This window comes from Canis lupus, chromosome 34, assembly GCF_048164855.1.
Source record: "Canis lupus baileyi chromosome 34, mCanLup2.hap1, whole genome shotgun sequence".
Classification (NCBI taxonomy): domain Eukaryota; kingdom Metazoa; phylum Chordata; class Mammalia; order Carnivora; family Canidae; genus Canis; species Canis lupus.
The window spans coordinates 12605491-12624721 of NC_132871.1; the positions used below are offsets into that span (position 1 = coordinate 12605491).

Here is a 19231-nt window from a genome sequence, read left to right on the forward strand (position 1 = left end):
TCATAGTTCTATTTTCTATTCCAGCATTAAACAGTTAGCCTGAAGCATAGACTGGATTATTTGGGGGCCTTTGCTAAATCTCAAATAATAGGTTTTCCCCCAGAAAATGAAGGTTAAAGGCTTTAAAGGCTACTTTTGATTTATTTGTTATTGTAAATAAGTACAACCCACCAAGTCTAGGTATACTATCCTGCTTATGCCATTGCATCAAGTAATTAACAGTTTACATTCCTAGACCAATTATTTTCACTTTTATATGTTTACAAAATAATTTATTTCTCCAGAGGTCTATAAATATATCCACTTAAAATTATTAATATTTGATTGATAGAACCCTTTTCATTTGCTTCAAACTCTGAAAGCTTAGAGGCTTAAATCTATATACTTTTTAGCAGAATTCTGTTAGCAGAATGATTTTTTGGTTCTTTTCTGTGTTCCCAGATTCTCTTTGTTTTCTGATATCTGTATGAAGGTAAATTGATTTTTGAAGTAAATATAATAAATCGATGCTCTTTTTCCACTTTGTAACTTAACTAGCTTAAACGACACATCTTATTTAATACAGAGATAAAGAAATATTATAAGCTTCAGGTCCAGCTATAAATTAGACTCTGGTTTTGCTCAAATTGCTTTTATTGTTGAGAAGAGGCTTTATGTAGATTAAAATTTTAAGGTGCACCTTTAAAGCTGGGCTTGAACTACACTACTAAATCAGAGCATCTAGAGTGTTCAATATACAACACTCTTCTCTACCATACAATAAGGAATTGTCACGTCATTTATGGAAAGTAAATAGGAACTGGCATTTTCCAATATTTATGAATATTGATATTAAGTGAGTTGCCAATACGAATTTAGCTCTCTCCCTTCTCTTTAAATATTAATGACCTATAAAATTATAAGGAAGTTGGGAATCATAGTTCTGACACAAAGTAGGACTTTGTTTGAAGAATGGATTAGAAATTTGAAAAGGTAAGGATTTTCCTGAGCTATTTTCAAGGCTATCCTTGTTCTGATTTCTAGCATTGTTTTTCTACTGGTTTAGTAATGTGGCTCCTAATCTTTTAGTGATTTTGGATGGGACTCTGGGTTAGAATACAAATGTTTGAAACACTTATTTTTTACCACATAGGTGAAATGGAAAGAATTTGTGAAGTTATGTGGCATACCGGATGTTTTGGTGCTATGATTTAAGCTTTAATATATTTGTGTAGTAATTTTTTTCCTAGAGTCTACTTATTTATTTTTCTTAGAGTCTGTACTTTAGTTATATAATACCTTTTGGTTTCCTACTTGACTTGGGCTTTGAAGCTTACATGTATTGTTGCTTTTTAAAATGCAAATAAAGATATTTTGGCTTGAAACCTTGTCATGATCTCTCTCTCTCTCTCTCTCTCTCTCTCTCTCTCTCTCTCGTTGCTTTTATCTAGTTGACATTATTTTCTTTAATTACATCTCACTGTTCATCCTGCCTGCCCCTTACCTCCCATTGGTATCCTAGAGGACTTTGGCAGTATATTTAAAGTCCTTGTTAGTGAGTATTATTCTTTTCATTATTAGATTATACTTGTTTTTCCAACCACATTGTCCACTCATTGACCAAGGTCCTGTTATTTTGATTTTTGTTTTTAATTCTCAAAAGGCTTAGCATATTGTTAGATATATAAGCAAGCTTTCTTTAAATGGGGAACTTGTATTTAGCAAATCATATTGTGGTTTACAAACGTGTTGAGAGGGTAGCAGTTTATACACTGGTTAAATACCAAGGAATTCCTTATCTCTATATTGTGTAGTGGTAAGGGATGAAAAACCTTAAGTCCTATAGGTCCATCCTCACCACACACTCTCTTATTCCCAACATGCAATTTGGAATACAAGGTTTCTGTGACAAGTGTTTTATATAAAGTACTGTTTTGTAGTCTGTACACTTAGATACATCATGTATTTTAAAATCTATTTCTATAGCTAGCTAGGATGCTTTCCTTCTGAAAACTGAATACAATCCAAATTTAAGTAGAAATAAGGCAAAGCAGTTCACCAAAGTCTTAAGTTTCTCAAGTATATTTTTATTCTTAAAATCTTTCCCAGTTAGATTTAGCATCCAAAACAGTATAGATTTATCTTTCTTATTCAAGTTTTTATAGAATAAGATATTAGACTTTGGGAGGTCCCTGGGTGGCTTAGTAGGTTAAGCATCTGACTCTTGGTTTTGGCTCAGGTTGTGATCTCAGGGTTGCAAAGTCAAGCTCCCTGCCTCCTACCCCAAGGCTCTGTGCTTAGTGGAGATTCTGTTTGTCCCTGTCCTCCCTCTGCCCCTCCTCCCCCTTCTCTCTCTCTTTCTCTCATAAATAAGCAAACAAACAAATAAATAAATGTATATATGTATGTTTGTTTAAAAAAAGATATTAGACTTTGCATGAATGAATGAGTAAATTGATCAAACTTCAATCCGTTTATACTAAAGTATTTTTTAATAGATTTTATAATAAAAATGGTTTATATAATAACCAAAAAGAATTTTTGGTTCATCTTATTTGCTTTGACCTCAGAATATACTGGAACCACTCAGAGGAGTTCTGGACTGGAAATTCTGTTGATGAGTGTGTAATAGAGGTATAAGAGAATATAGCTAAGAGACGCATCAACATTTATATATGGTAGTTAGAGCAAGAAAAGGAATAGCCTAAGAAGAAATGATTGGAGAAAATAGAAAATCAGGAGAATCTGGTTACAAGGAGTCAGTGAAAGAGACTATGTCAGTGTCCTGAAGTTGGATGCTCTTGAGGGGTCACTCAGAATTCCTGAAGAATAGCTACTTGACTTAGCATCATGAAGACAAATCATTGGCTTCTTTTTGAGATCAATTTCTGGTAACATGGTGGAGGCATACCATACTGTAATGGGTTAAATTTTAAGTAGGAAGTAAAGAGGTAGAGCAGGTATAGATACTTTTAAAAAATCCGCTCTGAACCGGAGAAAAGAAAGCAATACTAGAATGAGGATTAATGTCTAAGGGTGACTGACATGATTGATTTACTGTAGAATCCTAAGCCTGCTTAAATGTTATTGGGAGAATATTATTGGAAATGGAGATGCTACCAATACTGCAGAGAGAGAGAGAGAGAGAGAGAGAAAGAGAGGTGTGTAATAGATTGAGGTCTCAAAAAATCCAAGTAACAATCTATGGAGTGAATTTCCTTGGGAGAGGATAAGATCCGTAGCAGGGATGCCTGAGTGGCTCAGTGGTTGAGCATCTGCCTTTGGCTCAGGACGTGATACCGGGATCCTGGGATCGAGTCCCACATCAGGCTCCCTGCATGGAGCCTGCTTCTCCCTCTGCCTGTGTCTCTGCGCCTCTCTCTCTCTCTCTCTCTCTGTGTGTGTCTCTCATGAATAAATAAATAAAATCTTAAAAAAAAAAAAAACTTAAAAAAAAAAAAAAAGATCCGTAGCAGAAACAATAAACAGATAGGCCTTAAATAGAAGGTAATGTTTTCTCTTTCACTGCTGGAAAGAAGGGAGATTGGGTAAAAACAAAAAGGGCTTGGATGGTTCCAAACATCCCATGCATTTTCCCTATGAAGGGAGAAAGATTAAGTCTTTGCTGCTGGGAAGTAAAAGAAAAAAGTGTTGGAAATATGAGAGAAGTCAGGAAGATTTGAGAAAGGTGCTTTGTTATGAAAGGAAACATTGCAGGAATGATGGGTAAAAAAATCTTTGTGATGGAATCCATTCTCAGCTTAGCTTATGGTCCAACTTTCTCCTATAACAAATCTTTTGATAAGGAGGCTTTACTTTAGTTGGTATTATTTTCAGTCACCTATTTTATACATATAAAAATGCATAGGCATAAAATTATTTCTGTGGTGATAAAGATTTTCTCCTTGTGGCTTGTCACTGCAAAACCAAAATTTTAAGTAAAATTTGTGCAAATTTTTGTGCAAGTTAAATTTGTTTGTTTAAAAAATGATTTGAAAAATGACTTGTGCGAACAATGCATCTTCATTATAAAAACTTTAAAGCAAGACCAAACTGTTAAGATTTAAAAATTGCTCAGTAGCTCACTGCCCAGGAGTTATTTTATTAGCATTTGGTCAGTGTCATTGAGAGAAACAATTTTATATAAATGTGATTATTAAAGTGCTATTTTAAATAGAATTAGGTATTGTATTTTAAATAGAATACTACAGGGGTGCCTTGGTGGTTCAGTCACTACAGGGGTGCCTTGGTGGTTCAGTCAGGTTAAGCGGCGGGCTTCCTTTGGCTCATGATCTGAGTCCTGGGATTGAGAGCCCCAGATCGGGCTCCCTGCTCAATGGGGAGTCTGCTTCTCCCTCTGCCTCTCCTTACCTGTGCTCTCTCTCTCAAATAAAATTTTTCTTTAAAAAATAGAATACTACATTTTATTTTACTGGGTTTGAAAGAAAACGAACCAAAGTAATACAGAAAAAATGACTGAACTTCAGGTAATTTTTTTCCCACAAGAGATATGTTCTCTTAAATGATCCTGCTAGAGTATATGTGCTGCCGAAGCGAGCACATGATCCTTGCTAGAGTTAAGAAAGAGGTGCATGCGAACACTAAAAGATTGGAGAAATTCTTTTTTAATTACTTGTTTCATCTTTATCTGTCCGTCTATTGATGCCTTACTGGGAAAGATGAGGAAAATAACACACTTATTATGTTTTTACCTCCTCTTCCTCATCTCCAAATTTTAGTGTCATTATTCTTAACTTTTCTTAGTTTATAAATACAGATGTTCTATTTTGTTAACATAATTTTTGCAGTCATTCAGTCTTGCTTAGAGTTTATTAATGCAGAGTCTATTTACCACTAATCTCTATCCCTGAAAAACAGACTGGCTGGTTATAAAATTCTTGAGTGACAGTCTCTTTCCTGACTCTAAAGACATTGCTTTACTGTCTTTTGGCCCAGAACTGCCTCGGAGAATTCCGAAGCCTCTTACATGACTTGATGTTACAGATTTTGTTCTTGATATCAGTGATTCCGTATCAGTTGGTTTACCAACTTGCAGTTGGTCAGTGTTTGTTTCAGTGTTCATGTCAGCTTACTTGGAATGAGAAACTTTGAAAGTGGCCGTGATTTCTAAGTGGGCCATCTTATTGAATGATAGATCTCTTTAAAAGGTTGTGAAAAATCTAGTGATGTTTTGCTTTATGTAATTTGCCCATTTAGAGTATATAGAGAGGAATATTTTCAAAACCTGAACAAACCTAGAAACGCCAGCATTTTGTTCTTTTGTTCTTATAACTCTTGAGTTATAAGAAATAAGGGGGTAGGTCCTTGAGTCATAATATTCTCATCTCTGATGTATAGAAGAAATAGACAGTAATGAAGATATAGCCATTAAAGTATTTCTTAAAAAATCACTTCTCCCAAAATCAATGGTCAGCTTTCTGTACTTATCTTTTACCTGTAAACAATATCTGCTATAGTTGAATACTCTTTCCTTCTTGAAATATTTTCTTCCCCTCAGTTCTATAAGGGCATATTCTTACATTTCTCTTTATCACCCCTTAGACTCTTGTCAGATCCTCTTTCCCATCATATATTTGAGTGTTGGAGTGTTCTCTTCACATGACATCATCCTGACCTATAATTTTAAACATATTTGGTAGCTCCCAGTTTTATATTTTCAGTTATGACCTTCCATTCTACATCTGGCCCATCTCTAAAATATATTCTCAATCCAAACATTTTTTATCTCTGTTTTATTTCAAGATACCACTCATCTGGTCATCTCTCATCTGTATTACTACTACTACCTCCTAACTGTGTCTTTCTGCCATCATTCTTGTCCCCTACTTTAAAGTCTGTTCTTTCTAAAGTAGCCAAAGGGCCTCTTACCATAAATCATATCTTATTATCCTGTCTCCTCTTTACTTAAAACTCTCCAATTAATGGCTTCCCATTACAGCCAGAATAAAATCCAAAATCCCATGACTTACGAATATATGTGAACTGCTTTACTTCTCCACCTTAACCTCTGTTTACCATCCTCTGTTGCTGTTCACCCACACTGACCTTATTTCTATTTCTGAAACACTTGGAGTTTGTTCCCATTTTAGGGATCTTATACTCACTTCTTAGAACCCTTCCTTCAGCTCCTCACATTACTGCCTCCTTCTGGCCATTCTGGTCTCAGCTCCAGTGTCATCTTAGAGAGGCATCCCTTCCTAATCCTATTTAAGTATCACACAGTGGCATGACCACTGCCTGCCCTCCTGCACACACATGCTGTATCACATTAGCTTATTTTATACAGAATAATACCAAAGAAATTTTTAAAAATCAGATAACATCCTATCACCAAAATGACCATAATTAATATTTTCAGAAATTTCTTGATTTTATAAAAAAAAAAAAGATCTCATACTTTCTGACCAAATTAAATAGGAAACTTTGTCACTAATTTAAGTGGAAAGTTAGTATCATTTGCTGAAATGGAAGATAATAAAAATAAATACATTGAAAACTATATATTTATTAAACTTTTTAGCCTTTTAAAGCTCTGAGACTGAGGCCTGCTCTATTGATAAAGAGATAAGTTTATAAATGTTAGATATTAAATACCAACAGCATCAAACTGAGATTTTTCTCTTTGACATATTCAAAAGGACTGAAGAGAATTGAAATGGAAATAACTTTCTCATAAGGCAATTCGATGTGATATAGTCTTTTTTTTTTAACTTTTTTTTTTAATTTTTATTTATTTATGATAGTCACACAGAGAGAGAGAGAGAGAGAGAGAGAGAGGGAGAGAGGCAGAGACATAGGCAGAGGGAGAAGCAGGCTCCATGCACCGGGAGCCCGACGTGGGATTCGATCCCGGGTCTCCAGGATCGCGCCCTGGGCCAAAGGCAGGCGCTAAACCACTGCACCACCCAGGGATCCCCGATGTGATATAGTCTTAAAAATTACTAGAGTCCTCTTCTTTATCAGTAAAGTGTCTCCTCCAAAGAGGAATGATGATAATAATTGGAACAATTATAATAATCATTGTTTTAGTTAAAATGAAGCTGAAATAAATAACTTTGGCCATGGACTAGGGTAAAAAAGTTCTGGTGAACTAAGAAGACTTAGGGGAAATCTCTATAAATTCATAAAACTTATTTTTAACAATTCCAAGGTGAATTGAGTAACATGAAATGATATTACTCAAAGCTAATGTTTGAATATATTTCTATGAAATTTCTTCTAAATTACTAATTCCTACATCATTTAGGAAAATAGTATATGCCCCAATTACCGAAAGAGTTTATGTGTGGGATTTTCTGCTAGGCACTTTACATATGTTATCTGATTTACTTTTAACCACTACATCTTTTTTTTTTTTTTAAGATTTTATTTATTTATTCATGAGAGAGAGAGAGAGAGAGAGAGAGAGAGAGAAGCAGGCAGAGGGAGAAGCAGGCTCCATGCAGGGAGCCTGATGTGGGACTCTATCCCAGGTCTCCAGGATCACACCCCTGGCTGAAGGCGGCACTAAACCGCTGGGCCACCGGGGCTACCCTAACCACTACATCTTGTATTAAAACAGGTAAGATGTGGAGGAATGCTGTAACGTAGGTAAGTGTACATTTCATGTACAGTGAAGTGTACAGTTGACCTAGGAGCATATCTTTCTTTGGGAAGTAATCTCTAACTTTTTAGTTCTAAGAAATGGGAAGTTGCTCATATGGCCACCAAATTTCTGTAAACTTCTATTTTACAGTTGTCTCATTTCATCACAAGGATATTCAGTTTTAAAGGGTAACTTTAATGTTCCCTTTACTTAATTTTTGCCAATATTATAAAAAATAAATTTAAGTTCTCATAGTATATTCCCACATTACATGCAAATGAATATAATAAAAAATAAGAATACTAACTTTCAAGCATAGGAATAGCAGTGCAATCCAGAGTGTACAGGGTCTGTGGTTTGAGTTTTTTTCTTATAGTAGGGGAATGAATTGGTGATGATACAGTCATAACTTCTTTTCTAGACTAATCCTTGACAGACTCCAGGCAAAGTGCAATCTAGAGGATAATTTAAAGGTTGTAAGATAGACAAGTGGTATTTCCCTTTATTCTAGTTTTCTGCTTGGATTAATTCAGATGATCAGAGAGCTTTATTTTCTTAGCTTCCAGAAGAATTGCAATTCCTAAGTTTCTTTTTGTTATCTACTTGGTTAAAATTGAGGGTTACAATTAAAAAATTGCCATTTAAAACCTACTGATGCATTTACTGTTGTTGCAGACATCACTATAGTTAACTCATTGGTTCTTACTTAAAGATGACTGTATAGGATATTTTTCATTTGGAGTGTCATAAAAAGTGTAGTTATTTTTATAACTGAACTGACCATACTGTACTGTCTTTGTTGCTCTGCCATGAAACTAACTTTTTATTTTCCTACTCTATTGTGTCATTTGTGTAAGATGCCTCCACATATGATAAATATCATTGTGCTTCCAGGAAGACTTTTTTCATACTTTCCAAATATTCAAAAAATGTACCTAAATCACTGTCTGTCCAGTGTGTTTACTAATAAGATATAACCTACATCCTCATTTCTTACTAGTTTTGTTCATATCATTTATGTGGCGCTATTTATTATATCAAGAATACTTAAGTGTTATAAGTACTTATATTTTACTTGCAACAAAACCTTGTGTTTTTAAATTTATATTATTGAATAGTTGTACAGACAGCTTATTTTTAATTCTAGAAAATTATATTTAAAAATTCTTTGTAACTGGTAATGGGAATATCTTGGTCTTCAGTATGGAAGAATAAGCTATGGTCACTGTTTTCCTCTTATTAAACTCAATCAAATGGTCTCATGATTCCTATGATATCTTTATCTAAAGTAATCAATGCTTTATGTTTGAAAACATCTCATTTTGGGCATGTAGTCTAGTTGGTAATTTAAATTAATTTATTTATAAATGTGTTTTTTGTTTTGTGGGTATATCACTGCTTTCTGTTTCTAATATTTCTCAGTATTTGTTCATTTTTGTGATACTGTTCTTTATCTGGTAATTTGAGTAAATCCCAGTTGAATTATGTTGCCACATTATGTCTTCAAAAGGGCATAAAGTCAGTACACATGCTTCAGTAATATCTGGTTGTTTTACCCTTATGTTTCCAGTTGGCAATTTGAAATTATGGCTTCAACTGCACTTTAAATATGTGATAATAGCATGTGTTTCTAATAAGGGCCAGCACCATTTTGTTCAGATAGTGTGAATGGTTGTCACTCATATATGACAAATGCACCTTCATCTGCTTCTTTGATAGCCCCCTAAAAACCATACCCTCAAATCAGGCCGATGAAATTAGCTGCTGTGTAAATTGTGTGTCTGAGTGGTTCATTATCTAATCACCGTCAGAACCACAGTGATAAAGTAGATTGAAGCAGGGAAGAGGTCTGCCAGATGATTTCACCCCCCCCCCCACCCCAAATCTGGTTTCCCTTGGAAACCCTAACAGTGCAGTTTAGAACTTCAGGCTCTCATGCCTGGAATTCAGTATCTTTTAATGTACCAAACCTGAAAATAGCAGTAGTTCTGGAGCATAATTTTCTTTCTGTATAGATTATAATTTTATTTATTTCAATCAGTTTTTGAAATGTTGAGGCTCTTGAATTACTGTTTTGTTGCCAGTGCCCTAAATATTACTAAATAGAACAAAAAAATATATACTGTGTCCTACTTGCGAAAATTCAGAATAATTTAAATAAGTTGTTAACCTTCTAGGAATCTTTAATAATGGCCTTCTGTATTGTTCATTGGATTGCTTCTCTTTAATTCATTTTAGGTGCTTTTGAAGATGATGATATCACGCATGTTGAAGGAAGTGTAGATCCTATTCGAGATATAGAAATAATACACGAAGAGCTTCAGCTTAAAGATGAGGAAATGATTGGGCCCATTATAGATAAACTAGAAAAAGTGGCTGTGAGAGGAGGAGATAAAAAATTAAAACCTGAATATGTAAGTAAAAATTTATAGCTTCTCTGATATTTGAGTTCATTTTTTGATTAAAGTTTTTAAAATAATGCATCTAATAAAGTGTCTAATATTGTTATAGAATTTTTGAATCCAAGGATAATTCTGTTAAAAAACCATGGAGCACCCTCATTTTCTTTTGGCAACAAAGGGTCATGATGACAGGCTATTTAAGGTGTTCTTAGCAAGCATATTTAGCAGTAATATTGAGTGTTCATATAGTTTCTATGTATATCCTCAAGTTTTAACGTTAGAGAAGTGTAGTTTAATGATGAAAAGATTACGGATTTAGAGCTCCAACTAAATATATGAGGTTTGTGGATTTGAAGAAGTGATTTATACAAGGAGTTGATCTTCCATAGGGGTTGACTGAATGTACTATTAGAAAGAATTTTAGTCTTTATGGAGTGAAAATCACATGTCATTGTCTTTAATATTCAAATGTGTTTTTATCACGTTACAGTGAATAATTATTAGTCATAGTATAATGTTTCAAAAATCAGTTTTGAAGCTTTTAGTTTAAGCATGATCAGATGGTCTTTTACATTAAAAAAATCAATGGCCTTAATTATATATTTTCTTGGAGCACATGGCTGGCTCAGTGAGTGGAGAGTGTTACTCTTGATTTTTGGGGTTGTGGGTTTGAGCCCCATGTTGGGTGTAGAGATTTACTTAAAATCTTTTTTAAAAAAGTATTTATTTCCTCATTTAGTAATATCTTCCCTAAATTGTATTTTCTTCTTGTGTTTTTTTGTTATGGGAAGGATTTTTCTATCTTTAATTTTTCATGTATTTTTAATACATGTGTGTATTTTTAATTTTCTTGTTTCTGGAAGCATCTTTTCCCTTTTTTATTAATTTGTAATATGTTTGGAAAACTCATGATTAGGGAGTTTTTGTTGTTGTTGTTAAAGATTTTATTTATTTAAGAGAGGGAGCAGCCAGGGGAGAGCCACAGGGAGAGGGAGAGAATCTCAAGTAGATTCTGAACTGAAGACTAACTTCTCCAAAGGACTTGATCTCATGACGCTGAGATTGTGAGCAAAGCTGAAACCAAGAGTCTGACACCTAACTGACTGAGCCACCCAGGCACCCTTGGAAGTTCTACACCCTTAAGGAAGAAATCAATTACAGAATCAGCCTCTAAAACTTGAGTATACTATCAGTAAATTATGGTTGATGGTGTGTGGTCTTAGAACCAGGGAGACCTGATTTCCATGGTAGTCTGGAACAAGTGCAAATCATTTTACTTCTCTTAACATCATGGCTATACAGGTATTTCCTATTCAAAAATAGAATAGAGAAAAGGAGAGAGATTTATCTGAGGGAATTTGTATAAAATTTAGGACAGAGAAGGGGTTTAAAAGTATGGGTATGAAAAATATTCCTTTTTATAAAAGGGAAAAAGTTGTGAGAAAGATGTTGTGATTGAAAGCAATCCATCTGCCCCAAACAGCATGGTAGTGATTAGAATAAAGTCTTAAGCAGTCATTCCTTAGTTTATTGAAACTTACTGACATCCTTATGTCTTTCAGAAACATTACTCTTAAAAGTAATCAATATTGCTTTTTACTGAAATGAGAGAAAGGAACATCAGGTTCTTCTTAAATTCTTGGACTACCATTTCCTGGGTTTTTCTCTCAAAGAAGACTAATATGTTGAGTGCTTTTTAAAATTCCTTGTAATAGTATTTTCTTCTTATTTCTAAGCATATTCCTAAAATTTCTGATTTGAAAGCATTGCTTGGACTTGTGTTTACGGAAAAAACTGAACACCTCCCCATTCCCTTTCCCTTTTCCCATTCAGCTCTTCTTGATAGATAGAAAGCATTAGAAGCTAATTTTCTTGTTTCCCAAAACTGTGATAATTCCATCGTTTACTTTCCTCATATTAGATTTAGCTGCTTCAGAATAAATTATAGATCAGTGTTTTTTTTTTCCACTATCACTGTCCCTAAGGAAAAAAATTAATTAAAATTTAATTAAAATTAATTAATTTAACCTCTCACTAATGAGAGAAATTAAATACTAATGAGTAAGGATTTGTTGGATAGGCTTGAGTTTTGGAGGGCCACAAGCCATTTTAATAACTAAGTATTTTTCATCCATAAGAATCCATCTTTTGCTCCTCTAGGAGTAATATCACCCTCACTGAGAATGTATGCTGTACATTCTTATAGCAAACCCGGTACTGGTAAATATGGTAAAACACATGGCTTTAAGAACCTTTTTTTAGTTGTTAGCAAAAATAGGATTTAGGTTGGATCAGTAAGTCAATTTGAAGAAAATTAAGATCTTTTACAATTCTGAATCATTTAGTGAAGGGACATCTTATTTTTCTTATTTATTGAGCCAGGCATTGTTGGACACTTTTTATATATGTTATCTTATTTAAACCTCACAACATCAAGTATACATATTATCTCCATGTTTAAACTGAGGAAGCCTAAATTTCAAGAGGTTCTATGAATTGCTAAAGATTTCATGTTTAGTAAATTGCAGGCCAAGTTTTTCAACCAGATCAATCTGACTGCAGGACTAATAAGTTTTTGTTTTTGTTTTTAAAGTAAGGTCTAGGCCCAACATGGGGATTGAATTCATGATCCTGAGATCAAGAGTCTGTGCTCTACTACTGACAGCCAGCTAGGCACCCCTGTCTTTTTATTTTTTTTTAATTGTAAAATTCCTAAAAAATGTATTGACCTCTATGTATTTAAAAAATAGTTGTAAAATAGGGGAATCCCTGGGTGCTCAACGGTTTGGCGCCTGCCTTTGGCCCAGGGTGTGATCCTGGAGTCCCGGGATTGAGTCCCGCGTCGGGCTCCTTACATGGAGCCTGCTTCTCCTTCTGCCTGTGTCTCTGCCTCTCTCTCTCTCTCTCTCTCTCTCTCTCTTTGTGTTTCTCATGAATGATTAAATAAATAAATCTTAAAAAAAAATAAAATAAAAAATAGTTGTAAAATAAAGCCTAGTAAAACCTATTTGCATGTCAAGAAATAGAACATTATTAGCACCCAAAAGTATTCCAATTACTTACCAGTCTTCTCTTCATCTTCCCACAGCTAACCAGTTTATGAGAAGTTATAGGCTTTAGGATCAATTCCATCTCCACTAACCTGAAAAATTATGTGAACAATGTAATTTATAAACAAAGGCTAAGAAGAAACTCATTAGGAGTTTTCTCAAGACTGTGTTATTTGCAGTTGCAATGCCATTTTGAGTCATATATGAGACCCTTTACCTTTTAATCTAAACTTAGGTTAAAATCTTAGATTGGGTTTCCTCAGAAGTAGACTCTGAGGCAACAATTGGGAGTGCAGGTGGTTTCTTTAGGAGCTATTTTAGGAGGCACACTTCAGGGAGTGAGGAATTAAGACCAGGAAGGGAAGGAAACTGAGACATTATATGTAAACAAGCAGGTAACCTGAGTAGCTGGGGCTCAGTTCTGTTAGGAACTTCTGGAAAACAGTGTAGAAAGTGACTTCTAGTTTTTCTGTTGGAATGATGAAGGTACTGGGGTGATTATCAACTAATATCCATCAGTCACTGGGGGTGGGCTGCTTCTAGGATTGTTAACTCCCTGACACCTGATGTTTGTATGATCTGACCATGATGCTTAGGGAGAGTTATAGATCCTTACAGCAAGAAGCCATTAGCATGTACTGGACCTGTGAGGGCAGAGGGAATGTATGGACAGACAGCAGTCTCTGCTATACATCTCTTCACCCAATGTGCCTTTTAATTTTTTGTCCTAATCGGTGTATTTATTTTTATATTTTGGGGTATCACAGGTTTAATTTGGTAATGTTTTATATTTTTCATTGCTTCAGATTTATCTCTAGTTTTTCCAAGACAGTACCTATGTGATTATATTAACTTTCTTGTAAGAGAGTTCTGGGGAAAAAAAAAAAAAACTTCCTTATATTTTCTAACAAATGGTCTAAAGCTATAAAATGATTGGCGGAAAAAAAATAAAATAAAATGATTGGTGGGACTGTAATTGGACATAGATGCTAGGCTACAAAAAAGATAGCTACTTGAAAGTCATAAAAAAATTAGGTCATTTTATTTACTCTGTATCTGAATATTCTTTAATATTCATTCAGATGTGTCTGTTTTCTGGATAGTTTTTCAAAAATTCAACATTTCAAGCCTCTCTTCTTATGAATTTCCATTTTCTAAATTTGGATGTCATTTGTATTTTTTGTAAATAAGCAGGAAAAACTTAAATTAGAACTTTTTTTAAAAAAGATTTTATTCAGGGATCCCTGGGTGGCGCAGCGGTTTGGCGCCTGCCTTTGGCCCAGGGCGCGATCCTGGAGACCCGGGATCGAATCCCACGTTGGGCTCCCGGTGCATGGAGCCTGCTTCTCCCTCTGCCTGTGTCTCTGCCTCTCTCCTTCTCTCTCTATCATAAATAAATAAAAAAGAAAATTCAAGAACTACGTCCTCAGCATAATAAGTTTAAAAAAAAAAAAGATTTTATTCATGTATTTGATAGCACAAGTAGGCAGAGTCAGAGGGAGAGGGAGAAGGCCCTCCACTGAGCAAAGAGCCCAATATGGGGCTCGATCACAGGACTCCGGGATCATGACCTAAGCCCAAGGCAGACCCTTAACCGACTGAGCCACTCAGGTACCTCAGAGCTTTTTTTATTTTTATTTTTATTTTTATTTTTATTTTATTTTTTTTTAATAAAGATTTCATTTATTTATTTGAGAGAGAGTACAAGCAGGGGGAGGGGCAGAGGGAGAAGCCGACTCCCCACTGATCAGGGAGCCTGATGTGACTCAGGGCTCCATCCCAGGACCTTGGGATCATGACCTGAGCTGAAAGCAGATGCTTAACTGACTAAGCCACCCAGGCACCCCAGATTAGAACTTTTATATGCTAAAACATAATCTCTCCTAAGATTGATATATTCTAACATAAAGACATCTTTTATAGTGGGTCTTGCTGTCTGTGATAAAACAGGCATTAAAGATGGCAAGTGTGCAATAAACATTCCTATTGGTATTAATTAGCCAAGTGAATTAGTTTCCTAGGGCTGCCATAACAAATACTACAAACTGGATTAAAACAATAGAAATGGGGGATCCCTGGGTGGCGCAGCGGTTTAGCGCCTGCCTGCCTTTGGCCCAGGGCGCGATCCTGGAGACCCGAGATCGAATCCCACGTCAGGCTCCCGGTGCATGGAGCCTGCTTCTCCCTCTGCCTATGTCTCTGCCTCTCTCTCTCTTTCTCCCTGTGTGACTATCATAAATAAAAATAAAAATTAAAATTAAAAAAAAAAACAATAGAAATGTATTATTTCACAGTCTGGAGACTAGAAGTCTGACATTGAAGTGTCAGCATGGCAGGGCCATACTTCCTTTGAATCCTGAGGAGAATCCTTTCTTGTCTTTTTAGCTTCTGGTAGCCCTAGACATTCCTTGGTTTGTTGCTGTATATAGCTCCAGTCTCTGCTTCTGTCTCTCCATGTTTCTGTCCAAATTTCCCCTCTTATAAGGACACAACTCATAATTGGGCTGAGGGTCCACCCTACTCTGGTATGGCCTTATCTTAACTAATTTTCAAATAAGATCAAACTCTGAGTACCAAGAGTTAGGATTTCAACATATCTTTTTGGAAGATGGTTTATGATATAACATTAACATAAGGGCATTAAGATCAAGGTTGATTTTTTAAAAGATTTTATTGATTGATTTGATAGAGAAAGTATGCGGGTATGCAGGCAGGTACGCGCATTTCAGCAGGTGGAGTCAGTGGTAATTTCAAGCAAATTCCCCTAATGCGGGTCTCAACCTCACAACTCTAAGATCATGACCTCGGCCAAAATCTTGAGTTGGATGCCCAACTTACTGAGCCACCCAGGTGCCACCAAGGTTGATTTTTAAATCTATTCTAGATATATACACATTTCATCTGGAAAGACAAAATTTGGAAAATGTAAGTAAGAGGCTTTAAAGAACAACTTATTTTGTATTGATCAATTATTTGGAAATTATCACACTTAAAAAATATTCATAGAACTAACAATTTAAATTAGACAACCAAAGAAGGCAACCAGAAATTGTAATTGAGTCTTTTCTTTCCTGTCAGTATCTCTGAGTTAAATAATTAATGTCCCCCAAAAGATACAGCTATTAACAGGTATCTTCTATTATTCTTATGGCAGTTTTTAAAGTTGATCTATATAAAACTTTAAAAAATCATTAAAAATACTTGTATATGTAGTAGGTATATCTTTCACAAGATTCAAAAGGGTATACTGTAAAACATAATTCTCTTACTTCTGTCTTCTCATTTACACTTTTTTCCTCTTTAGAGTTTATGTATCCTTCAAGAACTATTCTTATATGACTTAAAGGATTATTTTCTGAAAGAACAAGGTATTACAAGTATGTGGTGAGGCTGAACTGCATTCATTCATCTTTCTTCCATAGCCTGTTTTCAGTCTCTACCTCAGTTAATAGAACCGAATTACTTGAACTGAAAACTAATATCTGATTCCTCTTTCTCCTCTACCATTACATCCCATCCTATTGATTTTATCTCCCAAATATTCCCTATATCTTTTCCTCCTTATTTTCATGACTTTTTCAGTTTGAGCTTCATTATGCTTGCTTTATTTTTGCGGCTTAACTGACTTTGCCCTTCTTTTCCACAAATATAAAGTGCAGATCTATCTTATTCCCTTGATTAAAATACCTCACCATCTTCCTGTAAAGATACTGCCAACATAAAATCCATGGCTCACAGATTTCTTTGTGATTTAGCCTTGCCTGACTTACACTTTCTCGCCTTGCCTAACAGTGAACATGTGCAACAGAATGGATATACAGACACAAATACAATTTGATTTGTGGTGAAGATGGTACTGCAGAGTAATAGAAAGGAATGATTTTTTCTTTTTTTTTTTTTTAAGATTTTTATTTATTTAGTCATGAGACACACACACACACACACACACACACAGAGAGAGAGGCAGAGAGACACAGGCAGAGAGAGAAGCAGGCTCCCTGCAGGGAGCCCAATGTGGGACTCGATCCCGATCCCAGGACTCCAGGATCATGCCCTGTGCCGAAGGGAGGTGCTCAACTGCTGAGCCACCCAAGTATCCTAGCCATTCAGACTTATTTACAGGGATCATACAGGATTGTTGCCTTCTTCTATTTAGTAATGTTCAAATCCTCTTGAAATCTATACCTCAAGAATGAATTGCATATCTATTTTGGTTGCCACTCAGTGTAATGGCTGATAGGCCAAGAGCTTTGCTATGTTAAGTTTTCACTGTTTACTTCAGTGAGTCACATAACTGAAAACCCACAATTACCAATGTACATTTTACCCAGATTATTGATTGAATTAACCTATTATTTCAATTTTTGAATGACATCTTCCTTACACACGCATAGACACACACATACACACACGTAGAGCATTGCTGCCAGTTTTCTTAGTTGAGTCCTTTGTTGATTCTTTTCTGGGAGTTTTAGTCACTGAAATATGTAAAAAGATAGTAGTCAAGGATCAATACTTTGGTCTCCATAAACAACATTCATTTAGTAGAGCAACAGATGTTTAATATTCTGATTCAGGCAGATCCTAAATATCAAGTTAGAATACACAATGGATGTCTATTTCATGAGAGGAAACACAGATTGGTCTTTCCCCAATTTGGAATATTTAAAGGGGATACTCTAGGTTAGAGCAAGAAGTTGTATTACTGGACTCTTCCTAGCCAGACTATTTTGAGCTGAAGCCATGGCCTCCATTCTTTTGGTCTGAGTACATTGTTGACTGTGTATTAGTTAAAGCCACCTAACCAGCACAGACCAACTCATCTGGGTGTCGGCATCAGGTATTGGGATAATGGATTTGGCTAGAGGGAAGTATCAGACTTGGAAGCTATAATTATTACAGAATAAGAGTGAGTCACCTTGATAAATTGCCAGGTCTCTTCTATTTAGTCATCAAATTTTAGGATTACAGATGGTGAGCAGTGAATAGATGAAGTCCTCCCTTCCCCCCTCACACTGTAAATATCTTAATTTTACAATAGCAAAAAAGCTATTGTAAAGATGGTTTTTTTTTGTTTAAAATAAATAAAACAGCATTGTAGGCAGAAAGGGAAAGTATCTCTGGAATCCAATCTTCTAGAAATTTCTGTTGCTAACAATTTGTTATGGCATCTATCCAGTTTCATTATTGGAGTACATTTGTTTATATATATTATATGTTGTCTCAAAACCACAAATGGAATCACATTATGCATCCTGCCATAAATAATAATACTTAATACCTTTTGAGCATTAGGTATGTGCTTGGAGTTGAGGCAGTTACTTCACATGTATTTTTTCACTTAATCCTCATAATCACCATGTGTTGAATTGGAATCTTCCCATCCCAATTTTAAAAAACAGAAACATTAAGTAAAATCGTTAAGTAACATTGTTAAGTAACGTTGTTGGGACAAGTAACCTGTCCCACAGTTACACAGGAAGTGGTAGAACCAGAACTCAAACCCTAATCTTTTGATGGCAAAATTAATGTTCTTATGAATATGAATGTCCCATAATTTTTTAGAAAATCTGAAATTAATGGGCTTTTCGGTTGTTCCTAATCCGAATCTCTCTTATTGTGCTAGTATCACACTATTATAATTACTGTAGCTTAATGATTTAATACATAGCAAGGCAAGTCATATATTTTTCTCTCTAAATATTGTTTACTCTCAAGCAGTTCATTTCTTTAGAATAATGACATATTCAAATCTTTTTTTAAAGATTTTATTTATTTATTCATGAGAGACAAGAGAGAAGCAGAGACACAGGCAGAGGGAGAAGCAGGCTCCCTGCAGGGAGCCCGATATGGGACTCCATCCTGGGACTCGAGGATCACGCCCTGGGCTGAAGGTGGCACTAAACCGCTGAGACACCAGGGCTGCCCTGATATATTCAATTTTTAACATTCTCCAACATCCCTGTTATAATTTTAACTAGAATTATGTTCTACATTATCATGGCTAGAATTTTTATCAGCATCATGTTGATCAGTACAGATGAATTTTGAGTCAAAGTCTGGCTGAAACAAATTTTAAGTTAGTGTCTATGGACCTCAGGTCTGGGAGTCCATGGACCTAGAATATTTACTTAATTGGCTATTGTTGGGGTATTTGAGTATTGGTACAAAATCACAACTCTGGTTCTTGGATT

At 35.2% G+C, this 19231-nt stretch overlaps 1 protein-coding gene across 7 annotated transcripts in view; it reads left to right on the top strand.

The window, feature by feature from the left end:
• OLA1 (Obg like ATPase 1) overlaps nt 1–19231 on the top strand; it is a 163849-nt gene that overhangs the window by 91913 nt on the left and 52705 nt on the right. For 6 of the 7 annotated variants that reach the window (XM_072811029.1, XM_072811032.1, XM_072811030.1 and 3 more), the window contains one exon: nt 9824–9999. In XM_072811029.1, the coding sequence (XP_072667130.1) occupies nt 9824–9999 (176 nt within the window). Of the gene's footprint in view, nt 1–7542; nt 7562–9823; nt 10000–19231 lie in introns of those variants that run through there. The other variant, XM_072811034.1, reaches the window with a different exon arrangement.